This window comes from Heliangelus exortis, chromosome 1 (assembly GCF_036169615.1).
Source record: "Heliangelus exortis chromosome 1, bHelExo1.hap1, whole genome shotgun sequence".
Lineage (NCBI taxonomy): Eukaryota > Metazoa > Chordata > Aves > Apodiformes > Trochilidae > Heliangelus > Heliangelus exortis.
In genome coordinates this window covers 142,322,381-142,339,906 of record NC_092422.1, presented here as the reverse complement: position 1 = coordinate 142,339,906, position 17,526 = coordinate 142,322,381, and the positions used below count along the sequence as shown (strand labels likewise).

At 40.1% G+C, this 17,526-nt stretch overlaps 1 protein-coding gene across 16 annotated transcripts; it reads right to left on the bottom strand.

Moving 5' to 3' along the window:
* Positions 1-16,901, bottom strand: TCP11L2 (t-complex 11 like 2). Of its 16 annotated transcripts, none has more exons than XM_071728966.1 (12): positions 16,767-16,901; positions 13,835-13,957; positions 11,693-11,862; positions 11,461-11,610; positions 10,293-10,425; positions 9,239-9,359; positions 8,450-8,670; positions 7,268-7,404; positions 6,090-6,277; positions 4,544-4,725; positions 3,268-3,440; positions 1-2,633 (listed from the first exon to the last, which is right to left on the bottom strand). In XM_071728966.1, the coding sequence occupies exons 4-12, from the start codon at positions 11,546-11,548 to the stop codon at positions 2,389-2,391; spliced, it is 1,488 nt and encodes a 495-aa protein (XP_071585067.1). In that variant the 5' UTR covers positions 11,549-11,610; positions 11,693-11,862; positions 13,835-13,957; positions 16,767-16,901; the 3' UTR covers positions 1-2,388. The 16 variants fall into 16 exon arrangements, with proteins under 16 accessions (XP_071585067.1, XP_071585082.1, XP_071585075.1 ...); XM_071728981.1 differs by having other exon boundaries at positions 13,835-13,954; positions 16,539-16,807; XM_071728974.1 differs by having other exon boundaries at positions 16,539-16,788.
* Positions 16,902-17,526: the final 625 nt, after the last annotated feature.

The window sequence follows — 17,526 nt, the reverse complement described above, 5'->3', positions numbered from 1 at the left end:
TTTTATTAGTGCAGTCATTTATCTTCAGCATTTAACAATCCATTACATTTAAGAAATAATTAGCATAAATGACTTTTCGCTGCCAATGGTATCACAAACAAAGTTTAATGCATACAAAACCTCAAATACAAACCTTTGTATTTCAACAAAGAAAGCTGCTACAGAATGGCATCTTGTTTCACAAGGACAAGTTCAGAGTAGAGGCAAGTGCATTTCTGCCACAGTAGGGTAGACAGCATGCAACACCAGGTTAAGCAGATGCAATGTCCACGTTTAAAATATTAAATAAAAAGTAAGATACATTGAAACATTAGGCCATGCTATAAAATGCCCTTTGCAAGTCACCTTATCATAAAAAAACCCCAACCCAATGAATTCTCATTTTTTTGATTCTTTACTGGTAAAAACTAGTATGACAGTTTCCCCAGTACATTAGAGATCTACAGTTTTATATTTTTACCATAGAATGCATATATATGATAAAAAGTTCATAATCATGTCATAAATCATCTTCAAATGTTCATAAAAACCCCTTTTGGCTGAAGCTCAAAATAGTTTAGGTTCTTTCTAAAGACACAGCAAGTGACTAAGACTTGACTCACATAATTGCTTTTGAAACACATTCTTCTCTTGATGATTTTTGAATTGCATATCAAAATTTCATATTCATCTGAGCAAGCCCATTTTACTGAGTGGCACAATTACTGTATTCTAAGAGTTCCTTTTCTCTCAGGGTTTTTAGGCTTCAGGAGACAGTTCCCTTTAAAATACATGTTGATCTTTATTTTGTGCTTTTTTTTTTTTTTTACAAGGGATAGAGGAGAAGTGCACTAGAGAAATTATTTTCTAAAAAAACATTTTGAATGAAGTTTTTCTTATCATGTGCACACAGCCAAAGTCCTTGAACACCAAGGAACAACTGGCTAGAAATAAATTTCCCTTACTAGAGTACACAGTTCTGTAAAAACGGACTACAAAACCATAGTGATAATAATGCCCGGTTGTTTAGACCTTTGTGACAGACATAGTATAGTACATAAATTTGTGACACTAAGCTTTTATGGGCAATTTCTGTCTCTTCATAAAAAATAGATTGTAATATAAAATATTAAAACCAAGCTATATAACTTGTACCACATGGAATTTATATGTCATTTTAAAAGGATTACTATGTTAATATATTAAAAAATCATTTTCAAGTAAATAACTCCATTTCATAGACATGAACATTTATTCCAGCAGTATCTACTCCCAGTAATCTGTTTTATGCAAAATAAAGCCTATGTAAACTTACAGAAGTTTACTTCCACATGTAATTTTAAGCCTAAATATTTTTTGTATGCAAGATTCCTGTTGCCTTAAATGGGAACTAAGTATCACAATCTATTCTGAAGGAATTTGAAAAAAACTGCAGTATTTCTCACAGACTCTGTGAAAGTGAATCCAACCACATTTTCAAGAGTGACTAATCATTTGGGTTCTGGCTTTCAGACCCAAGAATGTTTTGAAAAGCTTATGGCCTCATCCAACATAAAGGGAAATTGCTCTGTGGTACTCTATAAGGTCATCCTCAAGTCTGGGAATATAGGTCAGAAAGACCTAACTTTAAAGTACTCAATACCCATTAAGATCAAAGATCACTACATACACATATTAAAGACTTAAGATCTGTATGACCTCCACTGAATAAACAAAATGCTTATAAACATTATATACAGAACCTTACTCCACCCTTCCACAATCATTGTTTTAGGTGTTTATCATCCCTCAGTTACAGTTGAGAAGTTGTGAATAATTCCTACTTTAAATGATGAATGCTGCTTCTGTAACTGCTATACTCCAAACAGTTTATAATACTGGCAATCCTTGATGTAAGAGGCTAAGTTCTGGCTGTTGGCTAAGGCCAGTAGTTGCAGGAGTACCAGAATTTGGCTTATTATGAACCTGGTTTTGGTCACAAAAGCAGTTATGCTGTCCTTTTTTGTTTCCAAGTCTTTTGAGAAACATAATTTTTCTATAAGATGTTGCTCTAAAAAAATACATTTTATCTACAATCGTTTTGCTATTTCATAATTGCATTGCTCTATGTAAATATATTTAACTTAAAACATAATTTTTCAATCGTATCAAGTACTTTGCCAGCTCTTACCCACTCTAAGTCATAAATATTTGCCTTGAAAACTAATAATTCACTGGATATTACAAGTGACACAATCCATTAAACAAATTTAGTCTTTTAACATACATATGGCCTTGAAATTAATTTATTTCCAGTGAATTTCAGAAGCTATCTGCATACATTTACAAGATCTCTCTCATTAACAGTCACTGGAGTGGGCTGTTCTAAACGGGGAAGCCAGATGGCTGTCTTGGGAATAGGTCATTTTCTTAATTGGTAGGTGTTTCTGTTTCTGCTTTCCCCACTGGTGCCTCAGGAAAAAGTAGTTTTCTAAGTATGTTTGCATAGAATGGTCCATACACTCTTTTATTGAAGTTTACAATGCTTGCATATTGAGATCCAACAAATTCCATCTCCGACTGAATGACAGAAAGGCCTCCTGGCATAGCAGGCATACACTTCTGGAAATTTGGAAGAGCAAGCAAGCTTCTCATGAAGAACTGGATTCTTTTGTCTGAAATGGAACATGGAAGTATGCTCAGAACAAATGTAAACCCAAGATGAAGCCATATTCTCTTTGTAAGCACCCTGCACATAAGAAAAAAAACAAAAAAACCCCAACCAACCAAAAAACCCCAAGGAAAAAAACCCCCACAAAAACCCCAAAGTAGGTTCACAACTCTTTCCCAATCCCATGCTGCAATGGGAAACAATACTGAAAGCTGCTTAAAGTTGGCTCCTGCAATGTGGACACAGCATAAGCCTGCTACAAGAAGTTACACTAACTGAGATGAAAAGGACCCAAGGAAAACAAAGCACAAAACAAACAACACAGGAGGTTTAAACTCAGAAATGGCAAAAGGGAGACTGAATAGCACTTATTTTTCTGATGTACACTCTAAAATGCTGGTATATCTAGGCTTGTTTGTAGCCACTTTCAAAATTCAGTGTTTCTAGCTGCCACTAACCATGCTCTGCACCAGACCAAGAACACCATCTATAGGTAAACAGCATTTCCTTATTCTTAAGAGTTCACCCAGTATTTTACTGCACTAAGAAAGTGCTTTTTAAAAATTATTAGACAGCCAACTAAACTTAATGGAAGTTTCTATACAGACATATACAATAAGATGTATGATCTTACTAACCAATCAAGGAACTGATGGGATTATTCTCCTCAACAATATGAGATATTTGACCTATTAAATTACTCTGCATATCTGCATCAAGCGTGGGAAGACCTCGTTCAGTCAGAGATCTGTTCACTTTGCTGCAAATCTGGACGCCAATAGCATTCAGAGCCTCCTTAAGATCAAAAGTTCTGGAAGAAAGAAATAAGAAAGCATTAAATTTTTCAGTTTCTGTAGCACAGGCCATAAGGTGACATCACTTATTCCCTTTCCTTTTTCCAAATTCTCTCCTTGCAGAGAGCAGGTTGAAAATAAGTTACTTTTCATAGACTTACATACATCTACAGCTACAGAACGCATCTCCACGTGAAAGAGAAAATAAGGACCTACTTGTAACTCAGACAGGTGTCAGTTTGAATTGAGGAACTAAAATTTGACTAGAAGGAACTAAAGAGGGTCTCAGGACCCTGAGTGATCCAAGAGGAGCAGAACAGAGGGGTCCATTCCCTCCCATTCCCTGCCCAGACTCTATCACGCTCAGGCAGACCCCAGCCCCTCCTCTCTCTCTCCCGCTCCTTGCTTTGCTGCTGTTCCCCTGTGCTCCTTTTCCCCCCCCCCCCCCTCGCCTCCTGCTCTTCAGGATCCACATCCATCAGGTGCTGGGAAGACCTGTGGAGCCCCCTCCTGAGTCAGCCCTGCCACAAGGGCCCCCTTAAGACCCTCTTCCTTCTGTTCCTTGCACTCAGACTTTAGTTCCTCCACTCAAAGTGTGACAGTGGGGAAAGTAATTTCAGGCATGCAGCAGTGACACCAGTTCATTTTGCCCTTATGCTTTGGTGTTTTCCTCAGCCACCTGCACAGCATTTCATGAGAAAAATCAGAGTGGAAAACTGGAGATACACTCTTTCAGATCACATCAGACTCGCTTACAGTGCAAGTGGCAGCCAAATAGCTAAAACTACCTCAAACAAGGTTGAAGCAACTGGCAAGACAATTTGGTCAATGTACTGCCACAGTCTCTCCCCTGTATTAGAAGCATAAGGGTGAGCTTCAGTACAAAGGCTCCAAATCATGCAGATTCACATTAAGATTTCATGAAAGTGTAACTCTGAAAACATGCACCTAGCATACAGTGAACTTAAAATATAATGGGAGTATAGATAGATATTATTAAAAATCAGTATCTTCCTATTATTAACAAGGAGTGGCTATGACATTTGAATTGTTTCAAAGGTTTTCAGATGCACCTGGTATTTCCCATTGAAAAAACACAGTGATAAAAACAAGGCCTTACTTCTTGTTCATGCCTTCAAGAAGAGGAAGAGAGATCCTTTTCAGTTGGTCAGCAAAATCAGGCACATCTGCAATTGCTGCACCCACCATATTGTTTGTTATGAGGCAGACACAAGCTATGATTTTTAATTGATTGAGCTTCTCTCTCAACTCTTGAAGACGAACTTCATCTGTTATTAGAGTCTGGAATTGAAACAGTAATACTAGTTTAGAAAGATGGAGGGAGAGAGACAGGGGTAATTAGACACAATATGTAGTCACAAAACATTAATATTTTCAATCATAAACTGGCAAAATCAGAAAAGACAGCAGCTGAAATATCCTGAATACATAGTATTGCACAAAGTAGCTTTATGTATGAGTACCAGAGGCCTGTGGCAGGAAAAAAGGTAATGCTCTCAGGGCACAGGAAACTGAGGACATTCCACCTTATTCCTCATGACTTATGACAGAAATGTGACCAAAAATTCAGTCCATGATAGACAATGCTTAGAGGGTCGAGAGGACAACACAGTGATCAAGGTTACAGATCAAGTAGTCTTCAGGCTTCAGCTGTCCTTTGAAAAATATCATAATCTGTATCTGATTGACAGTGATGAACAACTCATCACCAGTTCAACCAACAGAGCAGGTTCTGCAAGTGATACATAACCTGGTACAGAAAAAAGCCACTTGATTCTACCTAAGAATTTAAGTAATTCCCTCACCAATATGTAGCTAGAGTGACTTAAGTTCAGAAGAGTTCAAGCTAACCAAATTCCTCTATTAAGAAGCACAGGGAGCCTTAACCTTCAACTGGTTGGTACTAATTTCATGGTGTGACAAACTACAGCCACCAGAGGATACCTGTGTGCAGCTCTTATTTAAAACTGTTTGAAGGAAAGTAAGAATTAGGTTGTTTCCCTTCTGTCCACTGACAGAGAGCACTGTGTATTTAGCAAATTAGCTGCCAGTAGAGCTAAGTAGAGCTAAGGGGCTCACTGCACATGCTAATTTTAGCTGTGACTGATACCAATTTTCAAATTGGCTTGACAGAATGTTGCAGAGGTCAATAATCAAAGAGTTGCAGGGAAAAACTGCTCGCTGGTTCTTAAAGCAATTATTTATGCACATGAAGAAAGACTGGATATCTACTCTAGATGGCTTCAAGTTTTTACTGATTCTGTTCTAAAGCAGGAGTGATCCCACCATTTCCTGGTGCTGTTAGAAAAACAGGATGCTGTAAGTCAGTTCTCTCAAAGACACTGAGAATATTAGAGACTTGTACTGCTGTCAGTATAAGTCCAGCCTTTGACCATGGCCAAGACAGGGCCTAAGGTGGAGCTGGTGAGCTATGACTGGGTAGAGGAAAAAAACTTTACTGTTGTTTTTCATTGCTGAGTTGTCCATCTCCCATTTTAGAAACTAGATTAGCACATACCCTCCCAAATTCACTATTTAGAAATAAAGAGAGAATACTTTGCCTCTTGTCATCAATATCAGGATTACTATATTACACCAGTGTTTTCATATAGCTAGAAATCTGAAGACACTAAACCACTTCTTACCTCTGGAAACGTTTTGCGATAATCCCATTGTAACAGTTTCAAATAGCCATTATTTAGCACCAGTGTAGGACTAATAATTGGTTTAGAGCTACTATCAGCACCAGGAGATGATGACAATTCATCAGAAACAGATGACAGTTCATCTTCTATTGATTCCTTTATCCATTCTGTTGTGAGATCCAGGGCACCTAAACATTGCAAATCAGCACATGTTTACTGCATGTTTCCATCAGTGTAAGCAGTTGCTTGAGGAAAAGAGCTGTGTACAGAAACAAGAGTATTGAACTTCTGAAGACCAAACAAACATAGCTGACAGCTGAATCTTCACATATAAATTCTCTTCCTCATTTCCCACTAATCATCTTCTATGAATCACCTTAATAGTCTAGGTAGGTTGTACAAACACAACAACAAATTATTAGACTTCAGCTGAGATTTTAGCCAAAGACTTAAAGTCCAAGTTCTTGAAGCATTTTCCTCCCTTTTCCAGGGACATCATGAAACTAGAAAGTAGAGATGAAGGAAGATAAACTATATTAACAGCAAATGAAACACTTAGAGTTCTTCCTCAGGCTGCATATATAAACACTGCAGGCCTATCAGTTGCTCATGGTTGCCATTTTAGAAGTCCCTGCCCCAGATGTTCATAAGCTTATTTTTCCTTTTTGGAAAAGTGTATTTCTTTAAGATTCTTTAGCCATATTACACAAAAGAACTTGTAACAGCAGGTGAGTCAAGTTGACTTTGTATTACCTAAGAAGTTTCTCAGAGCTTGCCTTTTGTTTATTAAAAAAAAAAAAAAATTGATCCTGTCCCAACTTTCAGGCACACTGATTTTAGATGTTTACTTCAAACAAGACTCTTGCTGCCTACAAGAGAGATGAAGTCTCACCTTTCAGCATGTAGAGCTCTGCCTCCAGAGAGCAAGAGCCCATTTATCACATACCAATTTAGCAAATACAAATTTGTCTGAAAGCACCACAGATTACAGGCAAACAATTTTATAGCAAGTTAAGCAATTGCCCATTGATAGCTTGCTTGTGAAAGAATTTCCACATTAATTGGATCCAGACAAGAAATTTAAATTTTCCTCCAAATTATCTGTAATTGATATATTTTTACATCATAGCTTTAAGTTGTCCTCTTTTAAAAATAATTAAACATATCATGATACCTACTTGGTGTTTCTTCAAGAATTTCCTGGAATTTTGCTCTTTCATAGTCCACCAAATTATGCTGAAGGTATGGCCTAAGGCTTTGAATTGTGTAATTAGCCATATCCATTTTCATCAGGTCCAAAACACGGAATATTTGCCTGAAAGGAGAGTTTAAAATTTGACAATTACAATAGTCTATTGATGTTAGCCAGCACATGTGAGGTACACCTACATTACCACTTCAATTTCAGTTCTGGGAAAAAGTAAACTCCTTCAGTGATATTTCAGTGTAACAGGTATGTTACCCATCTTCATATATACCTGAAAGAGTATTGTGCATAAGGCTTGGTGTAACTTACAAGAACAAGACAAATATGTATCATTATTAAATGCTACAAATCTGTAACAAAGACAGAAGAGTTATCATGAACTGTATCAATTAGTACAATTCAGCCCAGATGAACAGATTTTAACTTTTTTGTCACTCTAACAGTACCAAAAGAAACAATCCTGCTGACCCGGTTGCTCTGGTCCCTGTACATGAGCCACACTGGAATAAAACTAAACAGCTACCTCTCAACTCTATTTTGGTATACCTAAGGATCTGTGAACTGGTTTCTGCCCTTTTATGCAAGTGTTTTACCCAAGTTCAAGTAACAAGATCTTTACTGAAGAAATTTTAAATCCAAAGTTCGGCCTCCTAGAGAAAACATGCAATAAACAGTTCAAGAAGTAACAGTACAAACAAACTTTGTAAGGATTAACAAGGCTGAAAAAGCAGTCTCCAAAGCACAGGTTATTGCAAGAGTGCTCTTTTGTTGTGGCTAACTGGCTTAGGTACTCAGAGCCAGTTTGATCTAGGCAGTCTACCAATTTCATAACAAAGTAAAAGACACATAGCATCCTGCTCAGGGTATCATAGCTCTTCCCATTTAATGCTTCTGTATAAAAGTTTTCCTACAGTTTGAAAACAGGCAATATGTAAGTTGACGTTAAGACTTTAAGACTTCCTCCCCATTTCCACTGACAGTGCTCTGAGATTTTTTACCTCAGAAAAAAAAAAAAACCACAAAAAACAACAAGCAAAAAAGCAAACAAAAACAAATCAAAAAACCCAAACAAAACAAAACACCAACCAAACAAAAAAAAAAAAAAACAAAAAACCCACAAAACACCAAAACCAAACAACACCCAAATACCAACCTTAGTAATTCCACTATATTGTCAGTTGCTTTTAACTGTTTTATATCGTTGTCTCTTACTGGAGCACATAACTTTCCCATAGTGTTGATGATATAGTTAGCTAGCCCGTGAATATCAACAGCATTATGTTCTGCCTGCTGTCTTATAAGATCTGCATCTAGAACTTCACAGATTTGATTTTGAATCCTGTTTGCTCCAGGAGTCAGGAAGGAAAGAAGAATCTGGAAGAGTGGTGAAAAAAAAAAAAAGCTTATCAATAAATATCAAACCACTTTTTAAACATGCTGAAGATTCTAACATTAATGTCAAGTGTATCTAGCTGATGAACTTAACAACTTGGTAGCAGGAAAAAAGGATTGCTAAAGGGATCACAGTACAGTTCTGCAAAAGCCAGTAAACCAGAAAGCATGTCAACAATGAGACTGTTAAAAATGGGGAGTCTACCTGGTAAATCAAACATTTACTAATTTAAAATTTTATAAGACTGAATATTGTGCCAGGACTGAAGGTTTGTATCCTCCCTCTGTGATGATCATCAACAATAAAGTCTACTGGGCAGGTACAGCCAATATTTATATTCTTGTTCATGTCCTAAGCTCACAGTATGTTGCTGAAAAGAGGCTGGTAGAGATGTGGTAAATATACTATGAGATATCTACCTGCAGTTCTGGATAATCATCTTAAAAGAAAGAACCTTGTGTCAGCTTGACTGAGCTAGCAGACCCTTCAGTGAAGCAAAAGGCTCCAAGACCTAAGCTGACAAAACACCACTGGGAGAAGGAACATTACCTCCTTAATTTCCTCAAAGAGCTTGATAGCATGTTCATATTCTGGAGGATCTTCATTCAGTTCTGATTCCAAGAGATCCCAGAATGCCTTGTGTGCAATTTCTTTCACTGTTCCTGCAAAGCTGAAGAAATCAATTAGATACAGAAAAGACTCACAGCTAGTTTTCACCCTTGGTAAAAGTGTTTGAGATTAGCCTGCTCACTTGATGGAAAACGCACAGCACCTCACCAGCTACTGTGCCCTGCAACTGTGTTTTTCTTAAGCTGCAGACATCAGCTCCCAAAATGTGGTCTAGACTGACAATTCTTTCCTAAGTCACCTGTATTTTAAAAAGTGGTGATGGCAATTTAGATGGAGGTAAAGAGATTTTAACCTTCCTTTTTTCCTTATTGAATTTGCATTAATTGTCCTAACTCAGTAGGTTAGGTACGAAGCTTTCTCAAAGACTGTTCTCTGTCTTATAACCAACTCTCAGTTAAGGGACTTGTGTAGTTAAAATCCTGTTTGTTTATTCACGGAAGTGTTCACAAAGTAAGATTAGGGCTAAGTCAGATACATCTGTAACCAAGAACATTTTAGCTACCTACATTAGGGAAGTTACTTCTCACTTCTTCTGGCTCTCCAGGTAATTTTTGCATCTTTTCTGGGTCTAATATTATAGCTATGTTCACAATGAGCTCTTCTCATCAATATAGCACCAATGAACTACTACACACACTTGAACTGAAGACCACCTTCATCTTTTCCAGAGGGTCTGGAACTGCACAGAGCAGACTGACACTCATCCTTACTGTGGGCATTCCTATTGCATTAAACTTTTTATCTTTCAAATGGCATGTAGGACAGAGTAAAATGCTCCAAGACAGCTGGATTGCAATACTTGTTCCAAGCAAGATAACTTTGACAGCAACATCTGGAGATGTAGGTTAAAAAAATCTGTAGCCTTACAAGATGTTTTAGTTTGGTTGTACTTTTTTTTTTTTAATTTGCTGTTCCATTAGTTTATCCTCTCTTTCCAGCTGCAGTACTTCTTTGTGCAAATTCTGGCTCTTACCTGTTCTGTGGGAAGTCTTCATTTTTTATGCAAAAATTTGCATTTACAGCGATTTCATGAACTAGAGTCAAGTTTGACAAGTTTCTTGCAGCTGCCATCAGTTCATCAAATGTAATCATCTTGGGAGGGCTTGCTGCTGGAACAAACCAGATTAATTCAAGCCAAATATCTACAGTTGGTACATGAAATTTAGAATAATTAAACTTAAAAATTTTACTGCTTGCTAATTGCACTATAATATTCTAGAAGAAACAACCTAGGATTACCAGGTCTTTGTATCTTCTTAAAACACTAACTCAGGAAACTCCCAGCTTATCAGGGGTGTGTGTGTGTAGGCAATATCACACAAGCCTCATAACATTTTGAAGAGCAATTTCATATTTTTGCATCTTACTTAAGATAGTTTTTTTCCTTTAAAGCAGAATCTTGTGTTCCATGGGTTTCCTATTGACTCTTCTTTAAAATCCACCAGATCAAAAGCATGTACAACACATACCATACCACATACCACGACCATTGTAATTCTGAGCACATAATGTATAAATTGTGGTTTTGTTGCCTGTAGGGAAGGTTCTGAGGTTACCAACCTAACTCCCCACTTACACTCCATAGGAGATGCAGTGTTGCACTCCCTTTTTACAACAAAGCATTAGCAACAGGACATATACTTGAAACTGGAAAGCTGAAGTAAATTCCCGAAGTTTCTAAACCCCAAGTTCTGCCATTTAATATTTGGAATTAACCTTTAAAGACTGGTAATAAAGACAGAGAAAGAGCCAGCTGCCAATTGCAGCTCCACTGCCAAGCTTGTTCAATATGACTTCACCTACACAGATGCTGAAGAGCATACATTGTCTGGCAATGCTTAGACATCAACAGGAAGCACATCTTGAGATTTTTTTTTTTGTTTAATCATTACTTAAAATACATTCCTTGTGCAACTGTGTGTTTTCTGTTTGATCCTTATATTAATGGAAGAAGAAACACGAACTCAAGATTAATTTCACATACCTTCACGTAACATTCTAAATCTGTAAGTTAGATTAATTTTTTAAGCCTATGGAGCAAACAGAAGAAAGCCACCCTTTGCACAAAGCTGTATTTGCTCGAGTAGGAGACTGCTACCAACATCAAGATCAGTACATCCATGGTGGCACACTTTTCTTACACTTTCTGAAGGGAAGAAGTGCACAGGGAGACCCCCACGGGTACAGCTGCTGGTGGTGTTCCACACCGAAGGAGATGCGCTGTTTCATGGCAGAGAGAAAGCCATGCCTTTCTCTTAATACTCTTAAACAGAGATTCAGAATCCCAGGTTCTACCCATGACAGCAAAGAGAAATGAGATATGTTAGCCTTATCTATTTATGCACAAGGCAGGTAAGGTTGAAATAAGCTTACACGCTGGGGAACTGGGTTTGCTTGAAGAGTCACTGTTAAAGCTCTGTCGTGAATACTCAGAATCGCTAGAAGAAGCTGTGCTTTCAGAGAGGCGTGAAGAATCTGAATCACTGCTCTGGTCATCATTGAGAGGCATTCTGAGTCACTTTAGCTGCTACAGTAAACAAGACCTTAAAAAGACAAATACACCTCCATAAAACCAGCAAATTTTGTTTTGTTTCTAGAGAGCTGCAGATTGTTATACTGTGAAGTAAAAAGTAGCTGCCTTTCTCAAGAAGGTGTTACAGAAAGAATCTGGCTTGACATGCAGAATCATACAGTTATTAGCCAACTACACAAGTTTTGCCAAGAGCATTTTGTACCTTCTGTTTCATGCCTTAATAGTTATGTTACAGACAGCCTGCACTTTAGTTATACTTAAGATATAAAAGAGTACCCACAGCAACCCCTGATGCTGCTTTTTGTCAGAATTCTGGACGTTTTCAACATCCATCAAGGCACCTCATGATGTTACCATCCCCCCATCTGACTTGACCAACAATTGATGTTTAGTAATTAGCTTCCTTCCACAAACGGACTGCACCACATGCAACACCTCTGAAGCAAACACAGGAGTTACTGGATGAGATTAAGCAAATAATTCAGAAAACTACACTTCTGGCAGGGCATAACTGCAAGTCTAGCCTGCTGCTTCAGGTGGGTCTTTACTCAGAATCAGGTTGACAGTGGCATAGACCCAAAATATACTCCTTGTAGGGGTGAGGTTCTCTGTTTCAAGCCAAAGGGTAATTCTGAGCCTGTAATATTACATTCAGCATACATGACCAGTAACACAGAGAGGTGTCATGCTTCATAGTGCTTCTGTCTACATAAAGAAACTGACTGCCTCCCAGGCAGATAATCTGCAACTGCAGAGAATTTGGACAGCTGCATAGTGTGATAGAGATGATTAATAGCTGTATGACAGGAAGTAAAAAAACATGCTCATAATCATATTAAAATGAGAAACTGGAATTAAGCCATAATTACTACCAAAGGAATTTGGCCCAGATACCAGAAGCAGCTGTCCATCTTTGATTATGGCCATGAAGCATTCTGCAATAGATTTTAAGAAGGGACATAGCCAACAATGCTCAGTCAGCAAATAATATTACTTCACTCATGATTAAACTGCATCAGCTTCAGCAGGCAAGGAATAACACACTCTGAAACTGATGAACTCTGAAAAAGCCATTTTTGGCAGCATAATTATGATCTTCACATCTGTTTGTGAACCAACATGTTGGGGGGTCAAGATATTGACAAAAGGGAGTAAAAATTAAAATTTTAGACTGGCACCTACCTAGAGCTTAAGAGAATTTGATTTTTTGGGTACCAGCTCATCCTGAATAGGCACTTATAACTTCATGAGGTACTACACTGATGAGTACTCCCCTTTTAAATGAAACTATTACCATTTATTAAGTGTATGTTTACTCCTACCTCTTCTTCCAAAAGGAAGGAGAATGCATTTGAGTGCCTTCTTTATGTGATGTTTTATGCTGATTTTTTTGGCAAAAGAATTAATCACAGCAGCAAGAACAAGACTGACATTTATTATCTTACTGGAGAAAGAGTAATAAAGACTTTTGATCAGGATACAGAGGTCATGGGTTCATGACTTTCAGCACCAGTTGTGATCCTTAGCATCACAACTCTTACTAGAACAGCAATTTTATAATTTCTAACAAGCCACTGAAAACAGGAAAATATTTAAAACAATACTGACTAAACAAGGCTGAAGTAGGACCTAGAAAGCCAAAAGGCTGAGACATTTTTTACTTGGTCATTGTATTTAAGTTATAATTAGAAATTAGTCACTAACTAATGTTACACAAGAAACTAAAGCTATTTCTTTGTTTCAGATTTGCCTTACAGATCTTCAAGCTATTGCTGACTAGAAACTAGTTGTGATGAGTAAACTAACTGTAGAACACACTCCAGGCTCTATATGTGGAACTGCTCACAGATACAGTAAGCTCTACATAGCCCACAAAGCTTATATTAGCCTCCCACTACTGTTTCTGGATCAGTGTCAGAACACCTTACTTCCAGGCTTCAGTCCTGTATTAAAAACCTTTTATTTATATATAAATAACTGACCTCAAAAAGGTTAATGGTGCACGTGGTCCATCAAAAGATTTGGTTACTGTTGTTAGCAGTGTACTGGCCCAAGAGGTCTTGTTAATCACTCGTCTGGCATGAAAACTTCAAGATGTGCTACTGCTTAAATCTAGGTTTTAAGAACATAGAAGAAATTAAATTAGCATTAAAAACTCAATTACACTACTTACATAGCATCATTTCAGCAACTCCATCTTAACTGTCAGTAGGATAATTATAATATTCAAAATTGTAAATATCCAAATATTCAGATTTGCAAGGCGCTCCTGACAGAAGTACTAAACCAACCACAGAGGCAAGTCAGCATTGCTATTTTATACCCCAATCTTGATTCCCAAGACAACCAAATCATTTAGGTAGAAATTCAAATTCTATATATATGAAGTCTTTACATATTACTGCCAGCAATGGATCTTTCAGCAACAATTACATGTGTTTCAAATAGGCCCATGACATTTTTGGTGGACTGAGACTATACCTGTTCCTAAAACATATGCACACATACAAAATTGTCAAGAGTGCTTCAGACAGTTCCATTTGAATAGGAAATCTCTACAGCGCAGCAAATGCCCCCGAAAAAGCATTCCCATCTTTTCCACAATATATTTCCTAGTAACTATATTTCCTAGTAGGAAAATACATTGAATGCCAGGAAAAGATAAACCTATTTTGCAGATTAAGTACATTATTGCTAAATTCAAAGTGTAAAAGATAAACAAGGCAGCAAGCACATCAAAGTAGACATATGTAAATACACAAGCAGAATCTGGAAATGCTATCTACAGTTTTTAAATATGCTGCCCGACAGCTAAAAAGCTTAGAGAAAAGCATATTCATTAAGGACATCAAAGGGAAGAGCCAACCAACCAAAAAAAAAAAAAAAAAAGGCTTTTCTATTTAGTTATAACAATACACAACCAAGTTACCAAGTCTTCTCTTCATAGCATACACTGGAAGATCTGCTTTCCCTTATGCAGCAAAGAGCTTCTCATAAATTACTAGGGGCCAAATTTTAAGTTTAGATTAATCTAATTCCCAAGTAAAATCATTTCAGAAAGCCCTCTAACCTTCCAAGATCTCTTTGTAACTCACCATCTTAGATAATACCACCACCTTATTTTAGTTGTTCATTAGACTGTTTTAATACACAGCTTAATACCCTAGCTATTCTGTTAAGAGGTCAGCCTGTGTTTGCAACCTGCTTTACTCTTCCTGCACTAAAAACAACTGATGTTTACTTTTGTATTATGCTGGATGTCTTCACAGTGGGCTTCATTACAGTTTATTTCAACCATGATTATTTTGCAGTTTAAAGATAAACTAAAGTGGAAAGATAAAAACACCTAAAGGTACAAAACCCAAGTTTCCATTTAAATTAACAAGGAATAAATTGAATTATCATGGTTTCCCCTGCTCAGGATTTAGACAGTTTTGGATTATTCTTTTTAATTAAGATGCAATTAATACAACACTGTAGATACTTAAAGGCATCTTACTCTTATAAGGACACCACATCACCCAACTCAATCATTCAGTTAGAACTGACTGAGACTGCAAGATCAGATTGGTTTAAAAGAACAGACATGCTTTTTATTCCTGAAAGCTTCCTTCAGAAGTTACTTTATAAAGCACGTGGGGGAGGGGAGGCATTTTCGAAGGTGGTTTGATTTCTTCAGATACTATCTTCAAGAACAGTCCTTCCACAGACACACTTTGTCCGACTAAACCCCTCCATCCATGCACACTTTGGAAGTGCTCCGTCCAGTTTTACCACTACAAATGTCTTAACTTTTGTTTGTTCTACCGGGCTTACGTCTGCACTATCCTCAAGCTGGCACAGGTTGAAATCTCACCGGGCTCGAGTTCCCCTTTCACTGCCTCCACCTCTGCCAGCACCCACAGCACAGGAGCAGAAAAGAGCCTTTGTTCCAGAGTTACGGAGCTTCCTCATGCCTCGTCTCTGACAGCCCATAGCCAACACTTCCCTGCCTTAGCGTTCAAAATTCCACAACTCACCCCTTTACACAGAGGCTTCTCTTGCTGAAGGCTTAAAAACATCTAAGAAAGAGCCAGATGAGCGCGCGTCCCCAGGCCTGGGCGAGTCCTCACCTCCGACATTCAGGCACCGCGACCCCCAGGGCCGTGGCCAGGGGACACAACCCCCGAAGGGAGAACGGGGACGTCTTTCTCGCCACCGCCCCCCCAGCCCCCCGACGTCTCCCCTCAGCGGGTCGTGGGGGGAGCGGCAGAGCCGGCAGCTCCTCCTCTTCCTCCATCTGTTTAGCTGCCTGTCTCCTCCCCCGGCTCCATGTTTTTAACAGTTACCAGAGGCTGGAGTTTGGCACTCGCCGACCAAAACAAACAACGTTTCCAAGGACAGGCTCGGAGAGGAGGTGGGGGGGGGGAGGGAAGGAAAGGAGGAGGAGAAGAGAAAACCCTCTCTCTGCCAGCCCCTGGGGAAGGCAAACCTGGCTGACAGCCTCCAAGTGTCCCGACCCCGCATGCCCCGGAGAGGGAGCCGGAATGCCCTTGCTGGAGCGGGGCTTTAGGGGAGAACCCCCGCGGCTGCGCCCGTCGGAACGGATGGTGCCAGAGGAGAGCGGGCATTAAAGGACGGAGCCAGCACATGAGACACGGGGCGAGAGGCGCCCTAAAACCCAGAGGGGGGGGCTGCGGAACCCACCTGGTACAGGGGGAGCCCCACGAGAGCAGAGGAGGGGAGCAAACCCGACACCTCCCAGCCACACACGGGGGGGGAGGGGTGGGGGGAGCAGCAGCCGCCAGGTCAGCTCTGACCCGGACTCACCCCGCAGCTCATCGGCTTTACGTGCCCGGACAGACAGGCGTGTGCCGCCGTCGAAAGGCGCGGTTCGGCCGCAGACACCGTCCCCTGCTTGCCCTGGTCACTCACCGCGGCCCGGCGGCTGCTCGCCCTCCTGCGCGGCGCTCGCCGGGGCTTTAAACAGCCCCCCCGCATTTATAGAGCCAGCCCGGACTATTAGTGGCTTCCGTGGGCGCCTCCATCTCTGCCGGTGGCAGGGGGGGGGGGGCGCGTAACCTTTTCCTGCCTGCCAGCGGCGAGAAATCCCTAAGCACTCCGGCCAGCCCGTGCCTATCCCCGTAGAAACACTTTTTCTCTATTCATTCTGCCTGGGTCCGCGCAATAATCGGGGACGAACGTGCGCTGATAGGAGAAGATTCTTCAACGGCCCCCCCTGCGCTGAATGGGCCTTTCCTAGGGGGAAGGGCGAGGGAAGGGCTGGGTGGTGTTTACGGAAGCGCCGCGTCCGTCCAGGGTGACCCCGCCCTTTCCACAGCTCGGGGCGGGGCCTTCGCTTTAGCCCCGCTCCCGATCGGCCTCAGGGGGCGGAGGGGGAAGATGGGACAAAGCGCCTCCGGGCGGGTTGGGGAGTGTTTGTTGTGCTGCTTTCCTGCTCCGCTTTCCTTCGTTTATAGCGTTTTTCCTTCGCACCCGCCATCTTGTACCCCCAGTTCTGTCCCCCCACCTCTGAGCCTCAGGGGAGCCTGTGCCGGGTTGAGTCACCTGCCCTGTGCATGGCTGTGGGGTTAGGAGGCCCCGCTGAGTACCCACCGAGGAACGCCACACGGAGCGTTTATTGTATTATTATAAATGCTTTGCTTATTGCTGTATCGCCCTCTTCGGCGGAGAG